Source organism: Nerophis lumbriciformis, linkage group LG31 (genome assembly GCF_033978685.3).
Source record: "Nerophis lumbriciformis linkage group LG31, RoL_Nlum_v2.1, whole genome shotgun sequence".
Taxonomy (NCBI): Eukaryota; Metazoa; Chordata; class Actinopteri; order Syngnathiformes; family Syngnathidae; genus Nerophis; species Nerophis lumbriciformis.
The window spans coordinates 12792907-12812500 of NC_084578.2; the positions used below are offsets into that span (position 1 = coordinate 12792907).

At 38.5% G+C, this 19594-nt stretch overlaps 1 protein-coding gene across 1 annotated transcript in view; it reads right to left on the minus strand.

Moving 5' to 3' along the window:
* The window catches only part of LOC133574380 (protein FAM171B-like), a 33663-nt gene that overhangs the window by 12337 nt on the left and 1732 nt on the right, over positions 1 to 19594 (minus strand). The window contains exons 2-4 of the mRNA XM_061926548.2: positions 5631 to 5864; positions 1033 to 1125; positions 796 to 954 (exon numbers count right to left, since the gene is read on the minus strand). Of these exons, the coding sequence (XP_061782532.1) occupies positions 796 to 954; positions 1033 to 1125; positions 5631 to 5864 (486 nt within the window). The remainder of the gene's footprint in view (positions 1 to 795; positions 955 to 1032; positions 1126 to 5630; positions 5865 to 19594) is intronic.

Consider the following 19594-nt stretch of genomic DNA (forward strand, 5'->3'; position numbering starts at 1 on the left):
AGGCAAAAGCTTTCTAACCTCACTAATGCCTTGCATCGTCTATATTAGATATATAACAACGGGTGGGTGGCGGGCGGGTGTGGATTTGATAAAATGTTAGTTCGGGTGAATGGCGGGTGGATGACGACTTTTGTGATGCGGTTGCGGATGAAATAATTGCCTATCTGCGCATCTCTAGTATACGGGTATTAGTATAGTACCGCGATACCGATTAATCATATTCGGTACCATACCGCTTCTGAAAAGTAACGGTCCGCCGCACCCTAAGATGCTATTTTTTCTGGTCCCCTTTATTTAGATAATATTAGTATCAGAACAACACTAGTCACTAAAATATAATGCAAAAGCACAGATTCCAACCATAGAAATACTTTATATAGTTCAAGACTTACGGTCATTAGAAAACATCACTGCACATCATAATGGCAGCTACACTTTCCATCTTAAAGATATAAAAAAATTATTTGGGAATGCCCGGCGGGCCTTAATTTGCCCAGGTCTGTCCTAAAGGCTAGTGTTTTACGTAACAGTCTTTTTTTTTGCTGAAATGTGTAATTCTGACCAAAGAAATAGACCGAAAATAAATGCTCACTGTAGAAGATCCTGGATCTCAAAATAAGACTAATCTTGAAGGGAGAAGTTCCCCCCCCCAGTCCTTAGCTTTCTGGAAATGTGCTACCTACAACAATTTAGTTGAATAGCCCTGCACTAGCCTGTTACACAAGTAATAATAAAGACTGAAATGGTGCCGCAAACCAAAATTCCTGACTACATTCACAATCTGAACATATCCACCTGATGGACTGCTTATGATTCCCAAAGTGCTGAGGAAGTCGCCGTCCTCTGAAGGGAACCTGGGGATCGTCAAGTAGGCTTGAAAAGAAGTGATGTTGCTGCTCTCCGTCAGGTTCAGGAGGCTCTTTGGAAACTGGACAATGGGATTCAATGAAGCATCTGCGATGTAAACAACAGGGTTTATCATACTATACGTTACTATACTTTCAAATAAAGAAGTCAGTGGAAAGACCGCACCAGATGTTTTGTCAGTGATCAGGAAAGTGTCTTCAAACAGCCAGATGTTTCCTTGAGTGAGGCCGACCAGTGGCATGGTCACTGAGGAAAATACTGAAACGGGAAGAACCACGTGTGAAATGTGTTGTTGGAGATTTGTTGACTGATTAAACTGTAATATCACCGTATGACCTTCAACCTGTTTCCACTAAAGATGTACAGATGGTTTGTGTAAGTCTTTGTGTAGTCTTCAGCGCCCTCTTATTGGGAAAAGCGGTACTAGCAGCAGTGTAGTTTGAGGGTGACAGCACATTGTCACATAGTCTGTCAAAATTGATGAAATGAATGGAATACAATGAAAATCAAGTGTTTTTGTTTTTTTAAATACCGTATTTTCCGGACTATAAATCGCTACTTTTTTTAAACCTTGCAGTTTATACAAAGGTGCGGCTAATCTATGGATTTTTCTTTGCTAACGGCTAAATTAAGGAATGGATTAAGCAAAGAATGTACTAAAATGATCCACTTTAAGAAACTGTTCAAATTTCAAGTGTTTTTACAAAGTTCAAAGGAATCTAATCTTGATTAACATCTTGAACCTTATTAAAAAAGGAGAACATATCATAAAGGATGAATAAAGACATCCGGTACGTCTACTCTTGCGTTCAAAAAGTTCGAAAAAATAAAAATAAAGTAATGCAGAGTAGTCCGGAGGAGGAGGTGTTTGACTCACTAAATTCCTTAATAAGCACTCGCGGAGATATGTCGAGATTCCAAATGATCATAATTTATTTTCACAAACAAAACATATTCTCCGTGGTTGACTTTCAAAATAATCAAAATAACTTATTTAGCGTGGCTTCAATATAATTTAGCGTGGCTTCAAAATAATTTAGCGGTAAACAAACTGTTTCACTCCTCATTCCTTCAACATGCTAGACAGACAAAGGGCACCCAGCTGTCCTGTCTTCTTAATTATAGGAGGAGGAAGTGGCTCACCAGTAGGAGCGTGACCAGCTGAAAACAATCAGTCAATCACAATGAAATCTAAAACATCCAATAATTCATCAACATCATTATTGACATTATTTGATTTCATTGTCAAAACAATTAATGAATAAATAATATAGATAGGCTTCAACAACATCAATGACTTTTCTGTTTTGTTTGATCAGCCGTTTTACTGCCGGGTTGTAGGCATTGTTTGGACACGATTCAGGTATGTAAATAAACATTTACAAAATATTTCTATGTAAATAACTCATTTCACAACGCACTGGTACAGTATACAGTATATCTGCATCGTATAGTCCGGTGCTGCTAATATATGAAAAAATACATATTTTCTTTTCAAATTTAGTGGGTGCGGCTTTTATACACCGGTGCGCAAAATTTGGTACTTGGAATTACCATTTGCTGCCAATTTACCATTCCAGGTAATACTAGCCATGTGTGCTATTTTTTTTTTCTTACCAATAATGCCAATTCCATATAAAAATGTCATAATAAGAAAATTGTGATGTAACTCCTGGTGGTCAAATGCTAGTGTTTGTGACGTCACACCTGGTGGTCAAAAGTGTTTATTATGTTGTATTATGCCAAGTTAGCCCAGTTAACTGTCTTTTAGTGCTGTTTTGCCAGGTCTGTGTCACATGACTTCAAAATTGACACCTCATTGGCTGATTCTGAGACAGAATCGATTGCTTCAGCCTTAATTTACTGGACGTGAGTCTTGATTTATGAAGCAACACATTTTTTGACAATGAATTTTTCAGCACTGAATTTTTTTTTTTTTTACACCGAATATTTTTACAATTAATTTTTATACACTGAAATTTAAAACATCGATTTTTCTTCAATGAAATAGTCAGCATAATTTGATGTAAAGAAATTCAGTTCACAAAATTCATAAGCAAAAAATTAAAGGTTTCTTTAATGGTACCCGGAGGTAAAATAGTTGTGCAGACATTTGTAATCCAGCACCAAGACTGAATGAAACTGTCAAAACTTGGTCCTGAGTGTTTGCTTTTCCGGGATGCAACGGAAAGTTGGCTCGGGCGAGACGGGAATGAAGGTACATTTTTTATTTAAACTACAAAAACAGGAAGTAAACAAAAGGCGCGCACAATGGCGGAGAACAAACTATGAAACCAAATACTTGCACAAAGGCAAAAACTATGAACAACAAAAAACACTAACTGTGGCAATAATAAACAAAACTTACTTGGCATGGACAAAAAGGAGCAGCGTGAACGATGGACATGAAAAAATAGCAGCAAGGGTCTTAAGGGTGTGTGGAGAGTGTGCAGAAGCATAAATGTGGAGATGTCGCCAGAAAGACAAACTGAAAAACAATGAACTTAAATACTACAGACATAATTAACGAAAACAGGTGCGTGACTCAAAACGTGAAACAGGTGCGTGACGTGACAGGTGAAAACTAATGGGTTGCTATGGTGACAAACAAGAGTGCACAATGAGTCCAAACGTGGAACAGGTGAAACTAATGGGTAATCATGGAAACAAGACAAGGGAGTGAAAAGCCAGAAACTAAAGAGTCCAATAACTAAAAACATGACTAAAACAAAACATGATTACACAGACATGACAGAAACAAGCAAACAGTTACATAAATTCAGTGTCAAAACAAGCTTTTGTATTAAAGACACAAATTCATATGAATGTGTTCAAAAGTACTTATACACACGCTGAAATCTTTTGAGTTTTTAAATATAACTAAAATAAATAGAGCCACTGTTAGAAAGCCCACTACTTTGCATGTTTTATATTTCTTATGCGTCACTGAGTGTTCTGGCAGGCGTTGTGGCGTCCTACTCTGTTTAGCGGTCCTCGAACGCACCGTAAAAACCCTGTGTGTAATATTCCTCAAGTATAGAACAATGACTCTGTTCTAAGAGAGCACAGCTTGTAGGTTCAATGTACAATTCATTGCTTAGTTGCTCAGACAGTAATGTGTTTAAATGAGTTTAGATTGGGGTATGGCGGGGGTTTTTTTTATTGGCGAAAAACGTTAATGCCTCTTTTTTTCATGTAGGCACTTAAGCTATTGCCAGTCTGTCTGTGAGTTTATCAAAGTGCAGTTTATCAATCACGGTTTTTCGATCATTTCAATTTAAAACGGAAATACTAACGGTCAAGAGTTTTTTCATGTCTATCATTAATACCGTTTATCATTACAGCTCTATTACATACTTTATGGTTATATATTCGTCAGGCCTACAAAGTTGTGATTGGTCGTTTGCAAATGATACGTCTCACAGAGCGACTTTTTAAACTAAACGAGCCAGCTCCTGATTAAGGTTTTTGATAAAGCCACACAAGTATGGTACCGATCGAATCCCGTCCTTACAACAAGGTATTGATTCATGTAAAAATCAAAAGAAACCATATCTCGATACCTTTGTTGCAAGTGACATCGTGTCCAGCTACATATTCGGCAAACACATGGCGAGGAAACAAGTTCTCAAGCAGCGGACTCAGCCGGACTTCCTCTCGCTAATGAAATCATTTTCAATGCCAACAAAGCAAGTAGGCCTGGTAGAAAACGATCAAATGTGAAAGTAAGGCTCCACTTTCTAAAACACGCTAACTTGATGCTAATATACATTAACTGTGTCATATATATGCTACTGATTAGCATTAGTGATTTTACATGGCGATTTCAACACCACCAAATTTGGTAATGAAAATTACAACTCAGATGCACGTTACAAAAAAAACAAAACACCCGGTGTGTAATAAATACAATACTTACAGTATAAACACTGTTTAGGGCGCAACAAAAGAAAAGAATGGCACCAACAGTTTAATGGTTGCCTATACACTACTGCCATCTAACGTCTTGGAATTGCAATTGCATGCAAAGTCTACTTTATAATACTTGATATACCGTATTTTTCGGAGTATAAGTCGCACCGGAGTATAAGTCGCACCTGCCGAAAATGCATAATAAAGAAGGAAAAAAACATATATAAGTTGCACTGGAGCCCGGCCAAACTATGAAAAAATACTGCGACTTATAGTCCGAAAAATACGGTAATACTAAATGATACTCAGAAGTGTAAGAAAAACTGCGCATTTAACATTATCAGCTCAGTTTTAAATGTTAAATACAAAATTAAGATTGTATTATTAAACTATTACCATTTGTTGACACATGAACACACACAAAGGTACCAAGAATTGCTACCGCTGAGTACCGGTAATACTTCCCAAGTACCGGGGATTGGTTCAAATGTGAAAGAGGGAGAACCTGCTACATAATTAGAGACTACTGTACATGCCGAAAAGCAAGGAAAATAAGAGGCAGGAAACAAAAGTGTTTCTGAATGCAAAAATCGTTATCTAAATACTACTTTTACTCTAGTTACCAGATTTGAATTGACATTTTGTTATTTAGTAATGTTTTGTTGGGGTTGTGTTAATTCACTGTAAATAGTTAGACATCTACGAATAATACACACCATCAGAGATTGGACTTTTGTGTATAATACATTTTGTATTTCATCATTTGCATATAAATAATACACATTTGGGATATAAAGCTTCCGTGAGAAAAACTATAGCTAATATTTATCAGGCTCACAGAGCAAACTTACTTGGCGTCCTGACGATTCTGTATGGCAACACTGTGCAGACGTAGCCGTCCCTGCTGGCCACAACCGCGATGGGCAATCCAGTTTGGAAAGGTACTTGGAGCAAAGCACCGCCCTCCGGCCCAGTGAGAGCTGTGCTGCTGATGGTGTAGTTGACATAAACATCCACTTTGGCCCGGCTCAGGTACTGATGACTCAGCAATTCAGTGACCTGGACCTTCAGGTTGAAGTTAGAACCTGAGAGGACAGATTACCAAGTGGTCAATGTTTTGGATGCAGATCAGTCGACATTAAACATTGTTTATTCAAACCAAAGCATGCGGGGGCCATTTTTGATATTTTTCATTTTCAAAACCAATATACAGATTTTGTTGTAGCCTTTAGTACTCCCCTCACATTTGGAAGCATCTCAGTGATGATTTTTTTTTAAAACTAAGTCATATATTCTTATCTATTTTTTTTATTTTCAGATAGATCAACTTCAAGTCTGTCGATATAAATATTTTTTTTGTTTTTTGTTTTATGCCCTTTTTGTCAAAACCCTGTTTTTATAGCAAAGACGCAAAATATACAACATTTTAACCCAAAAAAATGCTAATTTGGAATATTTGATGTGAAGCAATTGGTGCCTGAAATAGGTCAACAATTCATAACAAAATTGATTTTATAATTTATTACTATTTTTGAGCAATGATAGTAAAAAAAAAAAGTCTCACTAAAATTCTTGGGTATAAAAAAGGGCCCCACTCATAAGTCATACATTTTTCAAGTCTCTCGATCGACTTCAGATCTATCCTTCGATTATAAGCTTTTAATATTTTTTAATATATATATATATTTTTTGATTTATGCCCTTTATTCATCAAAAACCTATTTTTTTGTATAATAAATACACAACATATGCAATGTTTAATTAGTTCATGCTTTGTTTTTGTTTGGTTTTTTTACTTTCAAGTCTCTTGATCAACTTTGGATCTATCCGTTGATTATAAGCTTTTATTATTTGTTGATGTATTTTTTTAAATTTAATTTATGCCCTTTATGAATAGAAAAACTTTTTTTTTTCGACAAACACACAAAAAATGCAATTTCTAATTAGGTCATGTTTTGTTTTTTTACTTTAAAGTTAACGATCAACTTTGGATCTATCTGTCAATTATATGTTTTTATTATTTTTTTGTGTGTGTTTTTTTTTTGTTTGTTTTATGCGCTTTTTTCATAGAAATCAGTGCTTTATGGCAAACACACAAAATATGCAATATTTACCCCAAAAAACTTTTAAAAGTGGAATTTTCGATGTCACGTAATTGGAGCCTTGAACAACAACATTGATTTTGATTCACTAATAGTAATAAAAGTGTTAAAATTAGGTGCTACTTTTTTTTTTTTTACTTTCAAGTAAGTCTCGAGATAAATTTATGATCTATCCGTGGATTATACATTTGTTATTTTAAATTTTTTTGTTTGTTTGCATTTTTTTTTTTTTTTTTACATAGAAAACATTATTTTTAATGACAAATGCACAACATATGCAATATTTACCCCCAAAAACATTTCAAAGTGGAACATTTGATGTGATGTAATTGGAGCTTAGAATAGATCAATCATTCATAATATTGGTTTTGATTCTTTTTTCTTTTCTTTTTTTTAACGATGTTAGTTTAAAAAAAATTAAAAAATCTCCAAAAATTTTTGGGGATACAAAAGTGCCCCATTAATTAAAGTGTTAAAATTTGGTCATTAGGTCAAATTTACAACTTCATTTTCGAACGCCCCTTTGTCGTTGCGGCCCAGTGGCAACCGTAATAATGTGAACAATGCTCATTACTTTGTAAAGTATGATACTTGGGGTTAACTTAATGGTCGGTACTGATACCTCGCAGATGTGTGGTTTATTGCTTTCACATGGGCTGCGCTCCCACGGGATAACACACAACCTAAATCATGCATTAACTGAATGAAGGTGCCTGTAGTTCCAAATAAAGCAGACACAAACCCCTTAGACGACGACGACAGGAAACCAATTGGTGGAACCCTGCAGCATTATCGATGAAGTAATCCCACAAGAGTTTCAAGACATTTTAGTAATGTACTCTTTGATGTTTGTACTTGAATAAATGCTTCCAAGATTCTGTACATTACATGTTGTACAAGTTAATGGTATGCATATATTTGCATGACAATGTCTTCAACTTCTCTATTTGTTAACCAAATGTAATATTCAGCCTGCTAAACATTCTGTAATTGAGGACTGTCGACCAGAACATGTAATAAAATACTATACATGTTATTTCAATCTTCTACAAAATGTCAACAGATGTACTAGCATTTATTTAAGTAGAAATATCACAGATTACATTACAAAACCACTTTGATGTTCAAACCTTAAGCCATTTTTCATTTTGATTTGACTTAGACTTTTTTTTTTATTGTCATTCAAATGTGAACTTTACAGCACAGATAAGAACGAAATTTCGTTACATAAGCTCATGGTAGTGCAGGATAAAAAAGCAAGAAGGTGCATATATAAATAAATAAATATATATAAATAATATATAAATATATATATAAAAATAAATAATATATAAATATATATATAAAATAAATAAATATATGTAAATAATATATGAATATACATATAAAATAAATAAATATATATAAATAAATAAATAGATTACTGTACCGATAAATATATTGCACTTTTTCACATGCGTCCACGTTTATGGATGTATGTTATATTGTCTTTTTTATTCCAGCGAATTAATCCATTTTGGTGGGAGTTGAGGGGATAATTTAATTATGAGGCGTTCAAGATTAACAGTAGTTGGACCGAATGTGATGCGTAGCACTATTATTTCGATGCCGCAAGTGTGTGATTGGTTTAAGAAGAGGTGTCTTGACGACGGACAATAAAGACAATAAAAAAAATTGGCCTCTCGATCTTTCCTTTCTGCTGAGCTTGTATTCCATTTTACTAAACCAGTTACAGTAACTGTCAGAATAATTGTATCTAAGTTATCACAAAACTTTGTGTTTCCATGAGTTCTCGGCAAGAGGACAAAAGCTGTCTCTGAATTTACCAATCAAAAGGCTTGTAAAACTCCACTGGGTACGATGGGAAGCGACAGGAAGGTGTCGGTTTCTTTGATCTATTGTAATCCACAGGAAGATCTTGTCTTGACCCGAGATCTACAAAGCGGAGAGGAAGCAAGACCTGACGCAAGCTCCAGGCATCTTTTCTTTGAACTGTTTCGTGACCAAGGGCGACGACTGTTTACGACCCCCGTCCCTTTAGAAACCGCTGTTGCCATGTAATCAGGGAAAGTCCAAATAAAAGAGGAGGCGTGCAACCTTTCGTCAGAGCGTGGTGGAAGACTGTGCAAAGAGTACAGCCCAGGCGTTTCTCCTCATTGAGCTACATTGAATCCTGTCTCTGTTTAATTCCTTGCTTCTTGTCTGTTTAATAGATGTCATCGGTGTTTGACCCTGACAGTAACAATCTACATTTCATGTTATCAGTGCAGTAAACTGTAATCTAAACATGAATGTGAAGCTCCACCTCTCTGAATGCAAGCACTCCAGCAAGCTTTTGCTCCAACGGTTATTGAAAAAATTGGTCTTGTCTTTTCGGAAGACTGACTCGCCATGGCTTTGGACCGGGGCTTTCTGGGTTTCTTTGTCTACGGCTGCTCGCTTATTTTTTTCCCCCACTTGCGGCTCAACAGTAACTGAATGCAGATAAATGTCCAGGACGCGTGCATGTTAATCGCGCTTCAAAAAACTTAACGTCGTTAAAGGAAATTATAGTTAAGGCGTTAACTTTGACAGCTCTAATAACGACACAACATTGTGTGCAGTCGTTCTCTGTCATAATTTGAAAACATTTACTTGAAATTAGAGATGTCCGATAATATCGGACTGCCGATATTATCGGCCGATAAAAGCTTTAAAATGTAATATCGGAAATTATGGGTATCGGTTTCAAAAAGTACAATCTATGACTTTTTAAAACGCCGCTGTACGAAGTGGTACACGGACGTAGGGAGAAGTACAGAGCGCCAATAAACCTTAAAGGCACTGCCTTTGCGTGCCGGCCCAATCACATAATACCTACAGCTTTTCACACTCACAAGTGAATGCAACATTTCACATTTCGGGAGAACATCCGCACCGTAACACAACATAAACACAACAGAACAAATACCCAGAAGCCCTTGCAGCAATAACTCTTCCGGGATGCTACAATACACACCCTACCCCGCCCCCCCCCACCTCCCCATGCTCTCTCAGGGAGAGCATGTCCCAAATTCCAAGCTGTTGTTTTGAGGCATGTTAAAAAAATAATGCACTTTGTGACTTCAAAAATAAATATGGCAGTGCCATGTTGGCATTTTTTTTCCATAACTTGAGTTGATTTATTTTGGAAAACCTTGTTACATTGTTTAATGCATCCAGCGGGGCATCACAACAAAATTAGGCATAATAATGTGTTAATTCCATGACTGTATATATCGGTATCGGTTGATATCGGAATCGGTAATTAAGAGTTGGACAATATCGGATATCGGCAAAAAAAAGCCATTATCGGACATCTCTACTTGAAATGCTATCGTTCAGCCTACTGAGATTTTAAAAAGAACAACAAAAAACAGTGCAGACATGATAATACTTGCTTGTGTGTGTGTGTGTGTGTGTGTGTGTGTGTGTGTGTGTGTGTGTGTGTGTGTGTGGGTCTGTCATTGCATCCGAAGTGGGGGTGTCTCGTGCCAGATTACAATAATCTCCCCATTTGGCCGAATGAAGCATGTTGCAAAGAGGTTTATGATGAGGACTGAAATGGGCCATCTGAGGCCTTTGATGTCCATCCATCCATTTTTCTACCGCTTGTCCCTTTCGGGGTCGCGGAGGGGGGAGCTTGACTGCGTGGGTTCCCTCCGGGTACTCCGGCTTCCTCCCACTTCCAAAGACATGCACCGGGGGATAGGTTGATTGGCCTTTGATGTGAATAATAATGTCGTTTGCTATGCATTTAAATGTAGGTCCCCTTTGTGTTGTGTAGTCCCTTTCTGCTGTAGTGGCTGCTGGTTGCAGGAGCTCTGATGTTTTTTTGCAGACTTTTTGTATCTGCACTTCAACCACACAAATTCCCTACTGTGGGATGAACAAAGTCTATCTTATCCTAAACAGTAAGTCATTCAAATGTCTTAACTTCAAAGGAAAAAAAGTTTTCAAGCCTGAGAAAACTCAAAATGATTCTGGCAAAAAAAAAAGAAGAGATAAACTGGGAAATAACACTGTTACCTAACAATTTAAGCCGTTTATCTTCAAAGTTTCTAGGTATGTCCACTCTTTTTTTTAAACCAGCAAAGATGTACGCATAATGCAAGAAAAGAGGAAAAAATAGACCATAATCATGCTGATTGGTTGGTTGCAGGAGACCACCAGGCAGCACTAACAGATGGTCCTGCAGAGACTTATCTCCAGAAACCCCCCACAACCCTCAGCCACTCCCACTGATAGAAACATGGGCAGCCTTGTTTGTGTTAGTATGAGTGTGCTGTATTGGAATTAGGTCATAAATTCCACAGAAAGAGGGAAATGCAAGACAAATCAGTCTCAAGTGTAGGTGCAGATATACAATGTAGGAATGATGATCAATGTCAGATGTTTGCTGGAGAATCCTCCTATGCACAGTCATAAGACTAACACCCCCAGAGTCAAATGATTCCTTCCTCAGTACTGAGAGGACAATAATGTTGACAACCTACAGGACTTTGCAAAGGCCACCATGAAGTTTATTGTTATAACGACCGTGTTGGAAGCAGTCACTCTGACATAATAATGTTAAAGACTAAGCTTCTTTTGCATGATTCTGGAAAATATGTTCTCCCCGTGACTGCATGGGTACTCCGGTTTCCTCCCACCTCCAAAGACATGCACCTGGGGATAGGTTGATTGGCAACACTAAATTGGCCCTAATTTGTGAATGTCAGTGTGAATGTTGTCTGTCTATCTGTGTTGACCCTGCGAGGATGTGGCGACTTAACGTAAATGACCGCCATAACCACAACACCAGGGGGGAGTTCCACAAACCACGTTAAACCCAGATTCCGATGTAACAAAGGTCTTAACTCATCCTCCTTCTATGCCACATCAATATGGAATGCACTGCCAACAGGTGTAAAATAAAGTGCATCTCTATTCTCTATCCTCCTTCAAAGGCGCACTAAAACAACACCTCCAGGCAACGTCAACCCTTGACTAACACCCTCCCCCTCACCACATCCCACCTCCCCGGATTGTAAATAACCAAATGTAAATAATCAAATGCTATCTGAACTCACTATGTTCACTGCTCGCTGTACATATCCTACCACGTCAGACATACACTGTTTCAATGCCCATATCTCTGATGATGCAATTGTTGATGACTGAAGTGCTGATATCAACCAAACCCTCCTCATCCCGACCCCCGGATTGTAAATAATGTAAATAATTCAATGTATATACTCTGATGATTAACTTGTGTGATGACTGTATTATGATGATAGTATATATTTGTACCATGAATTAATTTACGTGGACCCTGACTTAAACAAGTTGAAAAACTTATTCGGGTGTTACCATTTAGTGGTCAATTGTACGGAATATGTACTGTACTGTGCAATCTACTAATAAAAGTTTCAATCAATCAAAAAAGACTTGTCCAGGGTGTACTCCGCCTTCTGTCTGAATGCAGCTGAGATAGACTCCAGCACCCCCTGCGACCCCAAAAGGGACAAGCGGTAGAAAATGGATGGATGGATGGATGTATAGACATACATACATATACATACTGTATATACATATATATATATATATATATATATATATATATATATATATATATATATATATATGTATATACATATATATATATATGTATATATATATATATGTATACATACACATTTATTTATGAATATATACATTTATATATGAATATATATATACATATACATATATGTATATGTATATGTATATATATATATACACACACACACACACATATGTATACATATATATTCATATATATATGTATATATATTTATATATGAATGTATATATATATACATATACATATATATGTGTATATATATATATATATATATATATATATATATATATATATATATATATATATATACATATATATATATATTGTCGGAGACAATATATATATATAGGCAGATATTTACATATATCCGAATTTAAGGGTTACTTCTTTTATTTCATAGTCATATTTGAAAACAGCTCGTGTTTTTCCATTTCTTCTCTTTCTGTTTGTCTGCAAGTAAACTGTGTGTGTTGACCTTGAAGCTTTGGAATGTAAGAAGTAGAGATAATGTGCATGTGTTTTGACTAGAGAGATTTAAGAGGGGAGAGGGTGTGGGTCGGGGAGACAGACCATTTTAGCGGGGCGACTGAATGTTCTATGCTGTTTCTGTCAATGTATATATGCAAAGCTTTGCAAATATATTACAAAATACCTATTCTGTCTCTGGTGGTTTTTCAACTCAGCTTTAAGTGTCGTAAAGAGCTTGGGAGGGACTTGTGACTTGAATTCCCTGGGAGGAACAACTGGTCCAAAACGCAACAATATATATATACATATATGTATATGTATATATATTCATGTATAAATGTATGTATATATATATATATATATATATATATATATATATATATATATATATATATATATATATATATATATATATATATACATATACATATATGTGTGTGTATATATATATATATATATATATATATATATATATATATATATATATATATATATATATATATATATATATATATATATATATATATATACACATATACATATATATATATACAGTCAGGGGCGGTATAGCTCGGTTGGTAGAGCGGCCGTGCCAGCAACTTGAGGGTTGCAGGTTCGATCCCCGCTTCCGCCATCCTAGTCACTGCCGTTGTGTCCTTGGGCAAGACACTTTACCCACCTGCTCCCAGTGCCACCCACACTGGTTTAAATGTAACTCAGATATTGGGTTTCACAATGTAAAGCGCTTTCAGTCACTTGAGAAAAAGCGCTATATAAATGTAATTCACTTCACACTTCACATACACACATACATATATACATATATGTGTGTGTGGGTTATTTTACATGCAGTAGGCTTTTGGCTTGACCAAATATTTTTAGCCCCTGAATTAAATTATGTACAACATTTTTTTCTTCAAAAAAAAATCTATTTTAAAACATTTGCATGCACGCACAAAACTTAAGACCTTTAGTACATCAGTATGTGGGATTAAATTATTGAATGGATCAAGCAAATAAATCAAACAAGTCACTTTTGCCCTGGTTCTACTAGCTGGCTGTTGAGGCCACTTATGGGCATCATTCATCAGCTTTTCTTCAGCGCAGACCTCCAGGCTTATGGACAAAACCCACAACCATGGACTACTACTACTACTACACAAATATGCACACATACAACCCACCCCCAAGCCCACGTGTTCGCCACTTACCCCCCGCGGTGGGATGGACTATGTTTCAAGTCGGATGCCCCCTCTCTCCCCCCGTTGCACGTTTTTGTGTGATGTAAATTGCTCATATGTGCTTATTGTTGCCCGATGTTTTTTGCTTAGTTTGGTGATTTCCTCCACCCCCCCCCCCCCATGTTTACCTTTACTTTCTACCTCTTTACGAGGCGCTGCCAGGTGGCGACTCATTAGTCTTCCTGTTCTGTATACCCCTGCAACTGTATATTGTCTGTTCTTGGAAACTGAAAACTAATCGCATTATACTTTTTAATACTATTTTATTCTGAAATGTGTGTTTTAAAGTATTTATATATGCATCCTGAGTTTATGCAGTTGCATGAAGCAGTTAGAAGTTAGGAATGCGCCTAATATTTGCACAATTTGCTCATAAATTCTTGTGAGAACACGTATAAAGGGCTGAGACCCGGAGGAGGACTGAGTAGGATGCAAATGAAGGGGATTGTATCGCACAAAGACACCCGAGTTGGTCCACTTCCCAGTGGTAGTGGACAATGTTGTGTGTGGGGTAGGCGGCTCATGTGATGAAGACTGCACTCCCACCACACCATGAATTAGTCACGACTCTGCAGAGTGTCATGAGGAGTGAGTACAGTACACTCTGTATTTGTGTGGAGCTGCAGAGACGAAATAGCCACTTAGACTACCACAGCAAAAGAGCTGAATTGATTGTGTTATTACTTATAGCTTGAGGTGTCCCGATCCGATATCAGCAACAACAGAAGTATCGGGTGATATCGGCTTGCATCTAAAAGCAGCATGTTTACTTGTTCAAAGCTGGAAAGCCATTGCATTTTAGTGAACTAATTTACAAAAGGTAAATATGGCAGGACTATAGGCTACTACAGGGGTTGGCAACCCGCGGCTCCGGAGCCGCATGCGGCTCTTTGATCACTCTGATGCGGCTCAGCAGCTTACTTGCTGAACCCCCCAATTTTCCCGTGAGACTTCCGGATTTCAGTGCCTCTCGCAGAAAACTCCCGGGATTAATATTCACCGATTTTCACCCTTACGGCTATAATAAGGGCGTGCCATGATGGTACAACATTTGGCGCCCTCTACAATCTGTATTAACAGAGTGCCAGCCCAACATTTGTTATATAATATACATCTTGTGCTTGCACACGTACGTGACAGCAAGGCATACTTGGTCAACAGCCACACAGGTTACACTGACGGTGGTGATATAAAACAACTTTAACACTCTTACTAATAATGCGCCACACTTTGAACCAAAACCAAACAAGAATGACAAACACATTTCGGGAGAACATCTGCACCTTAACACAACATAAACACATCAGAACAAACACCCAGAATCCCATGCAGCCCTGACTCTTCCGGGCTACATTATACACCCCTGCTACCACCAAACCCCGCCCCAACCCCAACCCTGCTCCCTCACACATCAAACCCCCCCCCCCCCCCCCCCCCTGTGCGTCGGTTAAGGTGGGCGGGGTTTGGTAGCGGGGGGTGTATAATGTATCCCGGAAGCGTTAGGGCTGCATGGGATTCTGGGTATTTGTCCTGTTGTGTTACGGTGCAGATGTTCTCCCGAAATGTGTCTGTCATTCTTGTTTGGTGTGGGTTCACAGTGTGGCGCATTATTAGTAAGAGTGTTAAAGTTCTTGTTTTTTATACCGCCACCGTCAGTGTGAGCTGTGTGGTTGTTGACCAAGTATGCCATGCTGTTACTTACGTGAGCTAAGCGGAAGCCCCATACAACATGAGGCTTATCAGGCACGCTGATTGTAGTGGGTGCTATATGCTGTACCACCCCGGCACGTATGACGCTGACAAGCGCCATTAAATAAAAACCTGCGTGCCGCACCAGCTTTCAAATTCTACATAAAGGTGTGGGCAGCGTGTCTGAGGCCCCTGGTTATACATAGCACAAAGCAAAAAAAAAAACTTCGTATGAAGTGTTATTTCATTTAAAATTTCAAAAAAAATTTGCGGCTCCCATTGTTTTCTATAATTTGTGAAACTGGTCAAAATGGCTCTTTGACTGGTAAAGGTTGCCGACCCCTGGGCTACTAGAAGCAAGCATCTACACAACAGCCAAGCACATAATAGCACACAAGCTAGACATAAGTGTCTAATAAGTGTCCTTAATTGAACAATATTGCAGGCTAAAAGACATTTTTGTCAATATAAACAAGTATTAAATAATTATAGTTGTACATTAGACATACAAAGTCTCCCAGGCAGAAGCCTATTAGAATGTATTCAGGAACAAACGTGTCCGCAGCATTAATTTGACTGGGTTATGAGTTTAATATAATGAATTATTAGAATCACCAGGGGTGGCACAGGGGTTAGTGCATGTGCCTCACAATACAAAGGTCCTGAGTAGTCCTGGGTTCAATCCCGGGCTCGGGATCTTTCTGTATGGAGTTTGCATGTTCTCCCCGTGACTGCGTGGGTTCCCTCCGGGTACTCCGACTTCCTCCCACCTCCAAAGACATGCACCTGGGGATAGGTTGATTGGCAACACTAAATTGGCCCTAGTGTGTGAATGTGAGTGTGAATGTTGTCTGTCTATTTGTGTTGGCCCTGCGATGAGGTGGCGACTTGTCCAGGGTGTACCCCGCCTTCCGCCCGAATGCAGCTGAGATAGGCTCCAGCACCCCCCGCGACCCCAAAAAGGGACAAGCGGTAGAAAATGGATGGATGGATGGATATTTACACACGCATATTTTACTAGAATACCCTTATGAGCATTACATACATCAAAATCAAGTATCTACTGTACTGTTTACTTGTCGAAATACCCTTTACAAAGCTAAAATCTACCCAAATGACCACTTTGATGCTGCCCAAAATTGATTTCATGTAATATTTTGACACTGACACATCTTAACTCTACATATTTTACTAGAATACCCTTATGGGCATTACATATATCAAAATAAAATACCTACTGTACTGTTTACTTGTTCAAATACCCTTCAAATTAATTTTTGGCAGCAGCAAAGTGGTCGTTTGGGTAGATTTGAGCTTTGAAAAGGGTATTTTAACAAGTAAACAGTGCAGTAGGTACCTAATTTAGATATATGTAATGCCCATAAGGGTATTTTAGTAAAATATGCAGAGATGAGATGTGTCAGTGGTTCTCGTCAGCCAGAGAACTTTGATTTTGGGTCGGCAGCGGTAAAGTTTAGAATGATCCATTAAGGAAAGAAGAAACTGAATGATTGTTTATAACTGAATACAGTTTGTTGCTCTCTCACTCTCACTCTAGCCTTTAAATAGCCCCCCTGTTAGACCAGTTGATCTGCCGTTTCTTTTCTTTTCTCCTCTGCTCCCCTTTTCCTTGAGGGGGGGGGGGGGGGCACAGGTCCGGTGGCCATGGATGAAGTGCTGGCTGTCCAGAGTCGGGACCCGGGGTGGACCGCTCGCCTGTGCATCGGCTGGGAACATCTCTGCGCTGCTGACCCGTCTCCGCTCGGGATGGTGTCCTGCTGGCCCCACTATGGACTGGACTCTTACTATTATGTTGGATCCACTATGGACTGGACTCTCACAATATTATGTCAGACCCACTCGACATCCATTGCTTTCGGTATCGGAATCAATCATTAGGTGCCCAACGATTCACACCCCTATTTTTTAATGTTCTGGAATTCCATATTTCAATTTATATGTTGAAACCAGTTTTTGTTGGCGTACCTCAGTTTGGCGGACTCATGTTGACATGAGCGGTTGTTGACATAACCGGAAAGAGCCATTGTTTGCACATTTTTTAATTTTTGATCCCACTGTTGAGTTTGTTTACATTGTTTTCCTACTTTTTGTGCAATATTTAAACAGGTGCTGTTATTTGCAGAAAGGAGGATGAAGGAAGGATATCTCCATTAGAGATGTCCGATAATATCGGACTGCCGATATTATCGGCCGATAAATGCTTTAAAATGTAATATCGGAAATTATCGGTATCTGTTTCAAAAAGTAAAATCTCCCGGGGCAACCATTCTCTCGATTTCCACCCAGACAACAATATTGGGGGCGTGCCTTAAAAGGCACTGCTTTTGCGTGCCGGCCCAATCACATAATATCTACGGCTTTTCACACACACAAGTGAATGCAAACCATACTTGGTCAACAGCCATACAGGTCATACTGAGGGTGGCCGCATAAACAACTTTAATACTGTTACAAATATGCGCCACACCAAACAAGAATGACAAACACATTTCGGGAGAACATCTGCACCGTAACACAACATAAACACAACAGAACAAATACCCAGAAACCCTTGCAGCACTAACTCTTCCGGGATGCTACAATATACACCCCCGCTATCCCCTACCTCAACCCTGACCCCCCCCCCAACCCCGCCCACCTCAACCTCCTTATGCTTTCTCAGGGAGAGCATGTCCCAAATTCCAAGCTGCTGTTTTGAGGCATGTTAAAAAAAATAATGCACTTTGTGACTTCAATAATAAATATGGCAGTGCCATGTTGGCATTTTTTTCCATAACTTCAGTTGATTTATTTTGGAAAACCTTGTTACATTGATTAATGCATCACAACAAAATTAGGCATAATAATGATTTTCCCGGGAGACTCACGAATTTCAGTGCCCCTCCCAAAAATCTCCCGGGGCAACCATTCTCCCGAATTTCTCTCGATTTCCACCCAGACAACAATATTGGGGCGTGCCTTAAAGGCCGGCACAATCACATAATATCTACGGCTTTTCACACACACAAGTGAATGCAACGCATACTTGGTCAACAGCCATACAGGTCACACTGAGGGTGGCCGTATAAACAACTTTAACACTGTTACAAATATGCACCACACTGTGAACCCACACCAAACAAGAATGACAAACACATTTCGGGAGAACATCCGCACCGTAACACAACATAAACACAACAGAACAAATGCCCAGAAGCCCTTGCAGCACTAACTCTTCCGGGATGCTACAATATACATCCCCGCTACTCCCTACCTCAACCCCGACCCCCCCAACCCCGCCCACCTCAACCTCCTCATGCTCTCTCAGGAAGAGCATGTCCCAAATTCCAAGCTGCTGTTTTGAGGCATGTTAAAAAAAATAATGCACTTTGTGACTTCAATAATAAATATGGCAGTGCCATGTTGGCATTTTTTTCCATAACGTCAGTTGATTTATTTTGGAAAACCTTGTTACATTGATTAATGCATCACAACAAAATTAGGCATAATAATGATTTTCCCGGTAGACTCCCGAATTTCAGTGCCCCTCCCAAAAATCTCCCGGGGCAACCATTCTCCCGAATTTCTCTCGATTTCCACCCAGACAACAATATTGGGGGCGTGCCTTAAAGGCCGGCCCAATCACATAATATCTACGGCTTTTCACACACACAAGTGAATGCAACGCATAC